At 41.1% G+C, this 14,621-nt stretch overlaps 1 protein-coding gene across 6 annotated transcripts in view; it reads left to right on the forward strand.

Annotated features, from left to right (window-relative positions):
* Positions 1 to 10,390, forward strand: part of SYT1 (synaptotagmin 1) — a 529,074-nt gene extending 518,684 nt beyond the window's left edge. For all 6 annotated transcript variants that reach the window (XM_045845010.1, XM_045845011.1, XM_045845009.1 and 3 more), the window contains 2 exons: positions 3,162 to 3,295; positions 7,333 to 10,390. In XM_045845010.1, the coding sequence (XP_045700966.1) occupies positions 3,162 to 3,295; positions 7,333 to 7,539 (341 nt within the window). In that variant the 3' untranslated portion in view covers positions 7,540 to 10,390. The remainder of the gene's footprint in view (positions 1 to 3,161; positions 3,296 to 7,332) is intronic.
* The last annotated feature ends 4,231 nt before the right edge of the window (positions 10,391 to 14,621 follow it).

The raw sequence follows: 14,621 nt of genomic DNA on the forward strand, positions 1-14,621 counted from the left end.
AATCAGGATGCTCACAGAAATTATTGAGATTGCTCACAAAATGAAGGAAGAAATGAAGGCTACTCAAAGTGAAATAAAGCAAAATATACAGAGGACCAACCGTGAAGGGAAAGAAATGAAGCTCAAATCAACAATTTGGAAAAAAAAGAAAGAAATAAACATTCAACCAGAACACAATGAAGAAACAGGAATTCAAAAAAATGAGGAGAGGCTGAGGAACCTCTGGGACAACTTTCAGCATTACCACATCTGAGTCATAGAGGTGCCAGAAGGAGAAGAGGAAGAGCAAGAAATTGAAAACTTATTTGAATAAATAATGAAGGGGAAATTTCCCCAATCTGGTAAAGGAAATAGACTTCCAGGGAGTACAGGAAGCTCAGAGAGTCCCAAAGAAACTGGACCCAAAGAGGAACACACCAAGGCACATCATCGTTAAGTTACCCAAGATCAAAGATAAGAAGAGAATTTTAAAAGCAACAAGAGGAAAGGAGAGAATTGCCTACAAAAAACGTACCCATAAGACTATCAGCTGATTTCTCAAAAGAAACCTCGCAGGCAAGAAGGGGCTGGAAAGAAGTATTCCAAGTCATGAAAGGCAAGGACCTATATTCAAGATTACTCTATTCAGCAAAGCTATCATTTAGAATGGAAGGGCAGATAAAGTGCTTCCCAGATAAGGTCAAGTTAAAGGAATTCATCGTCACCAAGCCCTTATTATATTAAATGTTAAAGGAAATTATATAAGAAAAAGAAGATCAAAAACTATGAACAGTAAAATGACAACAAACTCACAACTATTAACAGCTGAACCTAAAAAAAAAAAATGAACTAAGCAAACAACTAGAACAGGAACAGAATCACAGGAATGGAGATCACATGGAGGGTTACCAGCAGAGTGGGGAGGGTGAATGAGGGGAAGGTACAGGGAATAAGAACCATAAATGGTAGGTACAGAATAGACAGGGGGAGGTTAATAATAGCATAGGAAATGGAGAAGCCAAAGAACTTGTATGTATAGCCCATGTACACTAAGTAAGGGAGTGAGATGCTGGATGGAAGGGAATGCAAGACAGAGGGGGTTAAAGGGACAAAAAAACATGGGACAATTGCAATAATATAACCAATAAACTATACTTTAAAAATATATCTGCATCACAATGTTTATTGCATTATTATTCACAATAGCCAAGACAGAAAAAATCTCTGTGCCCATCAGCAACTAAATGTATAAAGAAAATGTGATATATGTATACACACACATGTACACCATAGTATATTATTCAGACACAAAAGATAAGGAAATCTTGCCAGTTGCAACCACATGGATAGACATCAAGAGCTTCATGTTGAGTGAAGTAAGTCAGAGAGAAACAATACTGTATTATCTCACTTATGTGCAGAATCTATAAAAAAAAAGCCAAACTCACAGAGAGAGAGAGTAGAATGGTGGTTGCTAAAAGCTGTGGGGAGTGAGGGAAATGAGGACATGTTGGTCACAAAGTATGACTTCCAGCTATAAGATGAGTAAGGTCTGGGGATCTAATGCACAGCATGGTGACTACAGTTGGCAATGCTGTATTCTATACTTGAAAGCTACTGAGAGTAGATTCTGATGAAAATCTTCTTGATGGATGTAGTATTAAAAACAACAACAAACCAACAAAAAAACCCAGGTAATGTTGGCTTTGGGACAATAGGAAGAAGACAGGACTGAGAGTAAGGAGACCCAGATTCTGAGGTCCTAAAGAAGTCCCACTAATTTATTCAACAAAAACTGAAGCGTGCCAGGTACTGTTTAGTAAATTCAGTTAGTGAATATGGTGGACCAAGTGTCTGTCCTTCAGGAGTTATGTTCTACTGGAGCTAGGAAGAGGGAGACAAGGACAAGATTTTTTGGTCTGTATTTTTTCTTCTAAAAATATGTGGGTAGACTAGATTATCTGTAAAGTCCCTCCCAGCTGTACATGTTTTGAAAGAAAGGAAAGAAATCTTGGAAGGCTTAGCAGTGATTAGGGGAATAAAACCATGGGTGATTTAAGTTTCCATTTTTTTTACCATTGTTTTCTGATATATTTTTTTCTATAATTAACATGTGTGACACATGAAGTAAAAAAATGAAGAGTAGATTTTATTATCAAACATTCTTGGTGACTTGAAGGTATGTCATTTAACCATTAATAATGAGAACTCTAAACAGAGATTGTCTCACCCCTTCAGTGACTTACTTTGTGCTTGATCTAATGAGGCCTTTGGGAAATTGCTAAGGGACTCTTTCTGCTCCTTTTTTCATTACTTCTGTGCGTTCTGGGTTATTCTCTTTTCCCTGAAGCCTTGAAGCTCTTCGCTCTCGCTCTCGCTCGCGCTCTCTCACACACACACATACACACTCACACAGCCTCTTCTCACCCTTCAAGCTTCCTATCTCAGTTTAAATGTCACCTCCCAGAGGGGCCTTACTAGAGTGAACTAAGAATTTCATTCCTACCTCAGACTCACCATACTAACAAACCCTGGTAGTCCCCGTCGTATCTCTACTCTATTCTTTTCCTCCAGAGCACTCTTCTCAACTTGCAATTTCCTATGCGTTTCTTTTCCTTACAAGCCTGCTATGTATGTCCCCCACAAGTCTGAAGTTCCCTCATGAGAACAGGAGGGTCTGTTTTGTTCACTACTCTATCCCTAAGGCCTTACCCACTTTGGTTGAGTAAATAATTGAATAAATGAAACGGTTCCTTTGTTTTCTGTCAAAAGTTAATCCCATAGAGTGGTATACTGCAATGAGTTCTGGGCCAGCTCACAGAACCCAATTTTAAAATATTCAGAAATTTAGGTGTTAAATTATTCATACCTTGAAACCAGCTATGCTGAGAGTATTTATACCATGGACATCAGCAAATGCTGTGTCTTTTTTTTTCTGAATTGCTGGTTTACACCACCACTCTCATCTCTGAAGTCCAACTATAAATATTGGTGATGTGATGGGGGAAAAATGTGGCCAATATGTTACTTGAAATCTTTAAATAAAAATGAAATTTTAAAAAATACTAAACATGTACAATACAATTATCTTCCTGTTGGGAATACTTGGTATTTTTATTAGCTAAATTGTAATCTAAAATATGTGTCTCTGACCTGCTAAACTTTCTGTTTCTGTTTTTCAGATCCTTATGTGAAGATTCATCTGATGCAAAATGGCAAGAGGCTGAAGAAGAAAAAGACAACAATTAAAAAGAATACACTCAACCCCTACTACAATGAGTCATTCAGCTTTGAAGTACCCTTTGAGCAAATCCAGGTAATGTCAAACATAATTTTGTTTCCCATTTGATTTTCACTGTTTCAGACCACACCAGTTAAACACACAGATGTTGTAAATCTTCAGTGCACATGCCTTCATTAGAACTGCTGTTCTTATTCCCATGCACATTTGATACTCAAGCTACATCAAGAGAGGAAGGATAGCATATAGAGCACAGGATGTGTCGACTCAGCCAAAAACAGCTTGCATTCTGTTAAGCAGCAATAAAGTGGGAACAAGAACACCAACAGAACAACTTTTCTAGCCCATAAAGTCCATCTGGAAAGATTAAAAGACCAAGAACAAATGAGCTTCCACTATTTACTCCCAGGCCATAATATGTAATTCTTCTCATCACATCTTTAAAGCAAAAAAATAGAGTTAAGAGAAGTATATTGGTGATGCTGACTATGCAGCATCTTTAAGCTTTATTATTCAAAGGGAATTAACAATAGAAAAATTAGGCTAAGTTGTGTTTTTAATTGTTTAAATTTAGCTTCTTGTTTCTGAGTGGAATGGATGGGTATTTTTGTAAAAAAATGGACCCTTAATTTGCCAGACAATAATTGTTATCATAGAAAGTACGCTAGTAGAAAACTTTGTGGTTAACATAGTCAAAATAGGGTGCTAGATGTAGTCAAAATGGTAGTACATGATCTTATTATTTATCAATTTTTAAATAAGATTTAACCTTAATTTTTATTTTAGGCTTTCTCACTTGGTATCCATAGTTAGACTTTTCTAAGCCAAACTTCACATCCAATAATTATGGGTTATTTCTTGCTAATTCTTAAGGGATATCAAAGAGTTGAAATGCTTAAAGCAATACTACTTTTTATCAAATAATTGATATGGGTCCATCTGTTCATAATATAAAAGTTTGCCCATAATTTGAAAGAGAAATGAAGGGTGGGCATCAAAACAACTTGGAACCCTCTATAAGTCCAGAATAACAAGTCAGCAAATATTCTTCAAATGTATATTTTTACTTTTAAGCTATTCTTAGAAAGCAGAATTTTATGAATGAATCACAATTCTATTCTATAAAGAAAACTAAGAAAATAGCTACATTTATTGTACATTTATTTAGTGCCTAGGCCCAAATTAAGCACTTCATATGTATAATCTCATTTCATCCTTACAATAACCTTATGAGAGATTCCAGTATTATCCCAATTTTATAGATAAGGAAACTGAGGTTTAGAATGTCCTCATATGCACAATAGGAGTAGTAACAGAATCCACATCAAAGTAAGATTATGCATATAAAAGCCCTTGGAACAGTGCCAAGTAGATAAGAAGGCTGAGTAAATAGTTCCCATCATTATTATTATTCACAATACTACTGTTGTCTTTTTTGAATTAACATTTTATTGGAATGGATCTTACAATAAGGGTAAGGCAATACATGAATCAGCACTGTCCGATAGAACTCTCTGTGATGATGGGAATATTTTATCACCTGTGCTGTTCAGTATGGTGGCCACCAGCCACAGGCGGTCTGTGAGTGCCTCTGTCACTAGTGTGATCAAGAAACTTTATTTAAGTTTAATTTATTTAAGTTTAAATAGCTACACATGGCTAGTAATGTATTATATAGGGCAATTTTCAAAAATCAATAATCCCACCGTCCTCACATGGGTTCGTGTTTTTTATAACCTTTCTCATATACATTTTCACATGGCAGCGAATTGCACATATAATTTAATTTTAACAGCTGTTATATAAGTAAGTGGCATCGTAGGGGACTTGGATTCCCAGCCCCAATTCCTTGTTCACCGGTCTGAACCAGTGAGCTCTTCGCTTTGGACCCCCCTGGCAAACTCCCAAGACATCCAATTTTCTTCAACAATATATTTTGCAATACTCATTCAGTGAACTCTTCTGAGTTCTAAGACCTTCTTCCTATGGAGAGTCACACCTCCTGGCATTTTGCTTTTTAATTCCACAAAACAACATAAAGCACAGCACCGAGATGAAAATCCTATTGTAAACCTTCCCCTGTGAGATACAATTCTATACCTGTTTAAAAATAAATAAATGTCTCTTTTCAACTATAAATTGTAGCAAATGCAGATATATCGAAAACAAAGTGCATGAAAAAACATATGCTGGGTTCTGGGGCAGTGTTTTGGAGGAAATCACATTCGCCAGGACAGGGAGAGCCTGAGCCCCATAGAGAGGACATCAGGCATGGGAACGACTGTCTCCCTCCTCCTCTGCTCCTTAAGTCAATGTATTCATTTCTTTTCTTTTTGCCTCCTACGAAGCTGCTTTCCTAGTCTTTGCATTTCCTTAGAGAAAGTAATTGAGCATTTCACATGCTATACTAGGACTTCAAGTTCCCTTTATCCTGAAGTTGTAAGGTTATCTTCCTGTCTTTATTTCTCTGAAAATATACTATGACAGATGCAAATATGGTGATTTCCAAATGTACATGAAAATGTTGCATTCCTCCCCTCACCTCCTGAAAAAAATGTATAAACAGTACAAGCAGCTGGAAAAATTAACCTAAGGCCTTCATAGGGATCTTTTGTTTTGAGTGTTACTAATTAATACATCCCTAGATGAGTAATCAAACTCATTCCAACCTCTCACTCCAACCTCCAAAACTCTTGTCACCTTTGTGCACAATGTCCCCAGTGCCCCGCCCCCTTCCCTGCAGTATGACTGTGTCCTGATGAATTTGGATGGACCAAGTCCTCAGAACCAAGCCCAGTTCCAAACACCATCCAGTGGATAGGTAATTCCCCTGATGATGGAAACAATCCAAGGCTGCAGAGGGGAAGGCAGCAGTTTGTTCCCTTTATTGCCAATGTGTTTCATTACACATTCTAAGTTTCACTTTGAGAAGCGATCATTTTCTCTGATCCGAAGCTATACCTGGGCACCCCCTCCCACACACTGGTGCAAGACCGCAGTCCCTCAGAGTACTACTAAAGGACCAGAAATCCCCTGGAGCTCTGTCTGCCTCTGGCTTCTATCACTACATTTTCGGGTCTTTGTAACTCTGGCCACCAAATGTTATGCTTTCTACTGTACTCTAAAGTCTTCCTTTATCTTCACACTCACTTTCTAGATTGGAGCTATTGCATATTTTGATTAAGCAAATTCATTCCTTAGGAAACAGAACTCAAATGTGCTTTTAAAAAGTAGTTCTTTCATATGATAATGGCATGCATGTGCTTTCATCAGTTCAGTCAGTTCAAAAAGTAAGTTATTAATGGAACCTATCGGAATCACCAAAGCAAATCATATGTGGCCTAAGAAGGTTATCTCCATTTGATGTCAGTGCCAGATGCAGAGAAGCAGTCACTCAACCAATGTTTATCAAGACCATGTATGAATGGAAAAAATTATCTTCACTTGGTTTCTACTTTTGAAAGACTTTCACTCTACTGTCACATTTTATATTCACCACAATTTCATGATTAGCTGAAATGTTATATTAGTTTTGTGTAAAATGTTGGCTCTTTTCCGTCTCCCAAAATGGGACTGCGGTCCATGGGTGCTTTGGGAGCTGCAACCACAGAAAGAAAGGTCTGAGTGCCAATGTCAGACATTTCCCCAGGAGGCAATGCGAACAGAAGGGTTCAGAGAGGAGTATAATGCAGGCAGCAGAGCATGGAGTGTACAGAATGGACCCTGGAAACCGAAAGATTCACTGCTTATATGACCTCGGGCAGGTGTTTTAACTTCTCTGAGCTTCATCATCTTGTCTATATAATGGCAATATTAATAGTATCTACTGTGAGAAGTAACTGAGCAGTTTATGTAAAAGACAGAACAGTGCCAAATTCGTAATAAAAATTAACATTCACTGAGTATTTTGAAGAAGATGATGACAAGAGTGATAATGGTGGTGATGATGTAATACTGGCAAAATAGGGATAACATGTTTTCATATTCAGGTCATTTTCACCCTTGTCCTGGTGTTTGGCAATTGATTCTTATTTTAGATCTCAAGGAAGCTTTGTAATAGGGAGGAATCTCTAGACCTGAATGATGACTGTTTATTTTGTGTCCTCTTTCAGAAAGTGCAAGTGGTGGTAACTGTTTTGGACTATGACAAGATCGGCAAGAACGATGCCATCGGCAAAGTCTTCGTGGGCTACAACAGCACCGGGGCGGAGCTGCGACACTGGTCAGACATGCTGGCCAACCCCAGGCGACCCATCGCCCAGTGGCACACCCTGCAGGTGGAGGAGGAAGTCGATGCCATGCTGGCGGTCAAGAAGTAAAGGGAAGAAGCCTTTCTGTGTTTGCCCACATAGTGCTCTTTAGCCAGTATCTGTAAATACCTCAGTAATATGGGTCCTTTCATTTTTCCAGCCATGCGTTCCTAACAGAATTCAGTGGTACTTCAAATCCTGTTTTAATTTGCACACAAATTTAAATGTAGAGAGCCCCTGAGTCCTTCCTCATGCCACTGCCCTCCAAATCTACTCTTCTTTTAAGCAATATGATGTGTAGATAGAGCATGACTGAAATTATTTATTGTATCACACAGTTGTATATACCAGTATGCTGAAGATTTATTTCTAGTTTGTGTATTTGTATGTTGTAAGCATTTCCTAATCTGTGTATATCTAGATGTTTTTAATAAGATGTTCTATTTTAAACTATGTAAATTGACTGAGATATAGGAGAGCTGAAATATATTATATGGTAAATATAGTATCGTCTGCATTCCAGCAAAAATATCAACTTGTAAGGCACTAGTACAGTGAAACTGACATCTTAAAGGACAACTTAAACCTGAGCTTTCTATTGAATCACTTGAGTACCAAGATACACTTACACCACATATTTGGTGGGCAAAGCCAATTTTGTAGAATTTCTTCACAGGCAAATTAGCATGATCTGAGCAGCATGCAGGCTGCTCTCCAGGAAGCACAGCCACAACCCAGAACAGCATCCATCTGCACACACCAACAGAGCTCTAGTCAGAGCTTCGCTCTGGCGTTTGAAGGAGCCCATGACCTCACACGACTGCAGACAGAGTAACCACTTGGTGGTGTCCCGTGTGCATCTGTGTACACGCTCGTGTGCATGCCTGTGTGTGTGCATTTGTTTAGGGACGGGGTGGGTGGGAAGAAGCAGAGGGGAGAAGTCAGCATTTCTGAATAATTGCCTGACTATTTAAAAAGAAAAAAGTAGCTCTCCATGATCACCTTTATACACAATGTGCATCCTGTGAATTCTGTTCCAGATTTCACACCTCTAACAATTCCAGAACATTTGCACACTGGACTTTGTAACAAAATATTTTATTACATGAAACCAGATTAGAAGGAATGCAGAAGAATATTTTTAACACAGTAATCTGTGCTTATTGCACAAAATTACTTTGTGGTCAACAGACAGTATTGTAATCCCATCAAAAGATGAAAAGCAAACAATTAGCCATAGTTCTGAATGCACTTCAATTAAGCCAAAACAGACAGCTAGTGATCTTTTTATATGCTGTTTTTACTTCAATAAGTTTTAATTTGTCCTTTAAAAAGAGGTGAAACAAAACCAAGAACAAGTTCTAGAAAACTGAAGCAACCTCTTATGTATTCTAGATGCTTGACTTAGGAAGAGTTTTTAATGTTTTCAATGTTATTATGTAGTAAATGGCACTATTATGAAGCTACTAGTCATTCCATAAGAGTCTTCAAGGACTGCTCTGTGTAACACTGTGACTGCCGTGTGTGCTTAGACACGTAGTTCCCTCAGTGGATAGCACTCAGTTTATTCCGTAGTGATATTGTAAACAATACTGCCATTCCCTTCTAATGCACTGCCCAAGGTGTGTGTAGCACAAACAGTTCTCATTACAAAGGACCAATTCAGAACTGAAAAGCTATGCATAGGACAAGGAAGATACATAGGATGGGGTGGAGCACACAGCATTTTGTCAAGCACTGTGCACTCTTCCATACTTTCCCCGCTAGGGCAGACAGCCACTCTGTGGAAGGGCAGCCTGTTACCACACTGCATCCAGTCTTTCCTCCCTGCCCCTTCTGTGGCCCACTTCCACTCCCAGGCCGCAGGAAGTAGTGAAGCTCTGAGGTGGATGCTGATCTTCACAGATACCAAAACCAAATGGAAGAAAACTAAGTGTTAGCCTCGTGTTCAGACTTGAGGGTATCATGCCACATTTTTTCTAACAACTCAAAGAGAATTTAAAAAGGGCTGGTGGGAGGCTTTGAACATGAGGTTAGCCATTTCCTGATAAAACTAGAATTCCTGTCATTATTCCTTCCTCATCAGACAAGAGGTGTGCCCTTTGATCTTTCAGCCCAGTGATAGCAAACTCTAGAACTGGGACTGACAAAAAGGACAAAAGAATAACATCTCCCTCTTCCGTGGATGGTCCATACTTTAAAAAAAAAAAGATATTAGAAAATGCACAAGTCATGACATCAGATTAGGTATCAGTTTGAACAGAAGAGTCAAATAAGAATCTTTGCATTGAAAAGGACCAAGCCATATAATAGAGAGGGAGTTGACTGACTTGTAAAAATTCCTGAAGTACCAGAAACTGACATTTAATTTTTCTGTAGTCAGCTTTAAGTTTACACTGAAACAACACTTTAAACAAGCAGGTTTGAGCTGTGGAAGACACGTTATTTCTTGCATTAAAGTACTACTAATGCATTCTCTTGCAACACTGCCAGACATGGGATATTGTCACCATAGGATTAGTCAGTACTACACCATCTCTCATGAGTCAGTGACTGAACCTGCTTGAAGACCAAGTCTCATCCTCAGACAAGCCACTTGTACCTTTCTGACAAAGCTGTGTAAAGTATTAGCATCTGATGCTCTAGAAAGATCCTAGTTGCCTTTGTGTATATTTACTGCCTGCTTGAGTGTTTCTATGTGTGGGTTTTCTCTGTATCTTGTAGAAATGTTGGGGTGTTTCCTTCTGCCATATGACTCGTGACCCACGAGCCAACTACTTTAGCTGTATTTTACCTTCATTTTTGATGAGGTGGTTTAAATTTTGTTTCACTTCGTGTAGTGAATTCCACAGTAGTTTTGATTGTTGTTAAAATAACATATTACATGGATATTCAATAAAAATGTTTTATTTCCTGTTGATGTGGCCACCTTTCAACTCTTTTTCTAGCCTGACTCTGGTGGTAGGTCAGCAGCCTGCTGACGGTGGGGGCTGCTGGCGGCAGAGGTGTCCAGGCAGAAGCTGGAACGAATGGCGGCCCCCGATGCGGTCCATGAACACACAGTGGCTGACTCAAGAACAGAGCTGAAGGCCCGTGTGACCATCGCTGCCCAATGGTCCTGGGCAGAGTCCTTCTCAACATCTTCCTCGGTTCCTGTTTATGATCAATTCATCCGGCACAGTTTCAGGCCTTCTGCTTTGCCCAAAAAGTGTCCTCTGGGGTTTTCACTCCAGAGCCAAAATCACACTGCCCCTCCACAATGGGGCTTAAAATTAGATTTTAAACCCCATTGTGGAGGGGCAGCAGGACATTAAATTCCTTACCTGCTGCAATTACTAGAGAAACAAGTAAACACCTTTCCTCCACTAAATTCAACATTTATTGACTGACTGCCTACTGTGTAGGCATGCTTTTATTGGACGCTGGAGCTACAAACAATGACGTAATAAGGCGCGCCTGGGCCCGGAGACCACGGTCTCAGAGAGACATGTAAATGCACTATCACGATCCACTACCATGCACACCCTGGATCCCTGAGAACTTTCCCTAGACTGACCATATTGGACATCGCGGTGTGCCACCCCCAGGCCCCTTTTGCACCGAGGCACTCCCCCTGCAGCTGCTGGAAGCCTTGCCTGCTGACAGCTCACTGCCCTGTCCTTTTGACCTTTCCTAAGAAAGCTGCCACACGTCAGAGATCATGTGCCCTCCCCCTTCAGCAACTGGCATCCCAGGGCCCTTGCTGGCTCTCCCTAAAGTGCTATGTCAGCTTTGTGGCCCCAGGGTTAGTTGAGAATGCTTGTGCAGCTGCACTGCAGTTCAAATTCTTCCTCTGCCCTAACAGGTTTCCTTGCTCCTTCTCTGGTGTTATTCCCAAGAGCAGTCCCAGTAAAACCCCCTTATCCTAGAATCTGCATCCTCGGGAGCCCAGCCCATAAAACATTCTTTGGGGCAAGGTAGAGATATCAAGAAAAGTTTTCTAGAGAAAATAACACTAGAGGGATGTCCCGAAGGAACTGGTGGGAGTTATCCCAGCAAGTAGGCAAGACTAGCAAAATCATCCTCATTTAACAAGGCTTCAAGTTTACCCAGGTTGAGGTCTGTGACAGCTGTCTACATCATCCTCCCTTTAGCCAGCCCTTTGAAGGCACTGCCAAAAATAAAGGTAGGGACTAAGCTAAAGCTGCATAGACAGCCGGGGAAGGACCACCTCGTCACTGTGCACTCTGGGGAAACAACTGGTAGAGCTCTCATTGTATGCTGAGAAAGGGAGACTAGGGTTAGTTGCCAAAAACAAAAACAGAAATTCACATTATAAATTCATGTGTTTGGTTTTTAAGATTGAGCATTTTATTTTTCTTAAATAGCTCTTAGTATTATGTATAAAACTAGAATATTTCTTAATGAGTCATCAAAATATAAATATAAATAATAATATAAATATAGATAAATATCATCCCATCCTTTTGTTAATGTCTGTTTTCCCAAAAGACATTTAGGTCTAAGATATTTAGGATATTTATTAGGTTTGTTAGTTAGGAAAACAAAACCACTCCAGGTGTTTCAAAGAGGGAGTTTTATAAGAAACTGGCTACAAAGAGAGGGCTGAGGAAGCACAGTAGAGACAGCAGGTTAACCCAGAGATTAACAGATACCACCTGACATTGAATGCTAGGGCTACCTGAACGAAATACCATGGACTGGGTGGCTTAAACAACAAAAACTCTTTTTCTCACCGTTCAGGAGGTCAGAGTCTGATGTCATGGTGTTGGCAGGGCTGGTTTCTGCTGTGGCCTCTCCTGATTGGTAGACGGAATTCTCTCCATGCTGGTGCCTTAGCCTCGTCTTCATATTAAGGACACGAGTCGCATTGGATTAGAGTCCACCCTAAAGACCCCATTTTAACTTAATTAACTCTTAAGGACTCGATCTCTAAATACAGTCACATTCTGAGGTACTGGGGGTTAGGGCTCCAACATATGACAGGGCGAGTGGGTGAGGAGCACAGGTCAGCCCTGACACCACTGTGTAGCCTGGGAAAACAAATGGGGCACCATTAATGTGGCCCAGAACTTCAGAGGAGGGGCTGGCACCTGTGGGAGCGCTGTTGTTCTGGGACCACTCAGGGTCTGCGGTGCTAGTGGGGGCACCAACAGAAAGGATTCACCTTCAAGGTTTGGGAACTGCTGGAAGGCCCTGAGCCAGTAGCAGCCCACCATGGCTAGCGGAATCCTGACGCGAGCTGGAAACAGGACTCAAGTCCCTTCTCCTCCTAACCCAACTCAGCCAGTGCCTCGATTTGGCAGAACCTAATCAGAGTCAGCTGGTACGAAGTCTGGGAAACAGCCTGCTGGGTCCTAGAGCCCACCTCAGCGGAGCGCAGACTGGGGGACGAGGGCAGCAAACAAGTGGGCAGTGGCCAATCCACTAGGTGTCCGAGTCCTTGCCAGCTGTTCTAACAAAAACACAGCAGACAGGATGGTTTCAACACATATATGTACTTATTTCTCACAATTCTGGAAGCTGGGAAGTTCAAGATCACGGCACCAGCAGATTCACTCTCTGATCAGGGGCACGTGGGGGCGGGGCGCAGTCCACTTCTTGCTGTGTCTTCCTCACAAGGTGAAAGGGGCAAAAGAGCTCCCTGGGGTGCCTTTAATCAGGGCGCTAATCCCATTCATGAGGGCTTCACCCTCATTACCTAATCACCTCTCAAAGGCCTCGCCTTTGAATGAGAGTGTTGGGATTTTGACACTCTTATTAAAAACTGTGGGCGTCATGAACCTTTTAGCAGCTGCACTGACTTTCTGAATACCCTTGTTTCTTCCTCAGAGGGGCCGGGTATATCTGGGCCACGCTAGGCATGGGAACAGATGCACAGACACCACATTCTCATTCCTTCTATGCAGAGGGTTTACTATTACAGATGTGGGAATTCCAACGATGGCTGTAGTTACCCCCTCACTGCAACACATCTTTATTTTGTATGCACCGGGCTCTTTGATGTTTAGCAACTGATTTAAGGTGCTCACAAATCTTTACCGTTAAACAGTCAGAAGGCAACTTTGGAATAAAAAGGTAAAGAACTAGGAAAATAAAAATGAGAAATAGCCTAATATTAAATGTAAAAAGAAATTTTCCAAAGCCTACAGAGTAATAATTATTCAGAAGAAGCCATCAAGAAGGAACTGCAATAAAAACACCATGCAAGCCTGCTGATGATTTGTGTGATCTCACTCCAAGGCTGGCTGAAGGTTACCTGCATCTGAAAATCTGCATTTCAGCAATACTGATGGCTCCACCCTCCCCTGCCCCCCAACAGTACACATGCCCCAAGTTCCCACACTCATCCTTCTTCTCAGACAGTAACCCCGCTGCCAACAAAACTTCCCCTGTGCCAAATGTTCTTGCCCCTGCCAGGGTGCAGACAAGATTCCACAGGATCTTGTGCTGACTGAGTCAGGAACTTCTCCGCTCTCCACTTTCCTCTGTCACTTACCTGCCTCCTCAGGACTGGCAGAGCCGCACAGTGTTGTCCTTTATAGAAGGGATTGTTTGAGTTGTCTGTGAAAGGAAACCGATTCAAGCTGAATTAGGAAAAGAGAGAAAGGAGAGAAAAGGAAGTGTGGGTAAGGAAGAGAGAGGGGCAGGGAACAAACTATTGGCTCATCTTAGCAGGAAGGTCCAGGTAGGATTACATTTACAAACGGCTTGGCCAAGGACCTCATACAACACACTGTTCCCACTCATTCTTTCTCTCTCTCTCCCCCTTCCCTCCAGTGTCTCCACGTGGCATCACAGATGGGCCCTAGCACCTCCAAACTTGCATTGTTCCAGCTTAGCATGCTTTCAGAACACACTACTTTCACAATTATGTCACCCAAATCCCCAGACCTAATGCATATGCCTTCCTCAAAGTAATCACTATGGTCAGATGATGCAATGTTCACTTTGCCCAAGCCTAGGTCATGATCCCAGCCCCAGAGCCACAGAAATGAAGCAAAAATAGTTCCTCAAAGGAAACTAGAAATGTTACCAAGGAAGAAGAGTGGATACTGGGCAAACAAAAACAACAGGTGTCTAGCTCTGGCCAGGCAGCTCAGTTGGTTGGAGTGTCATCTCAATGGGCCAGGGTTTGGGGTTTGATCCCT

This window comes from Phyllostomus hastatus, unplaced genomic scaffold, assembly GCF_019186645.2.
Source record: "Phyllostomus hastatus isolate PE091 unplaced genomic scaffold, TTU_PhHast_1.1 phas_contig_432, whole genome shotgun sequence".
NCBI classification, from domain to species: Eukaryota; Metazoa; Chordata; class Mammalia; order Chiroptera; family Phyllostomidae; genus Phyllostomus; species Phyllostomus hastatus.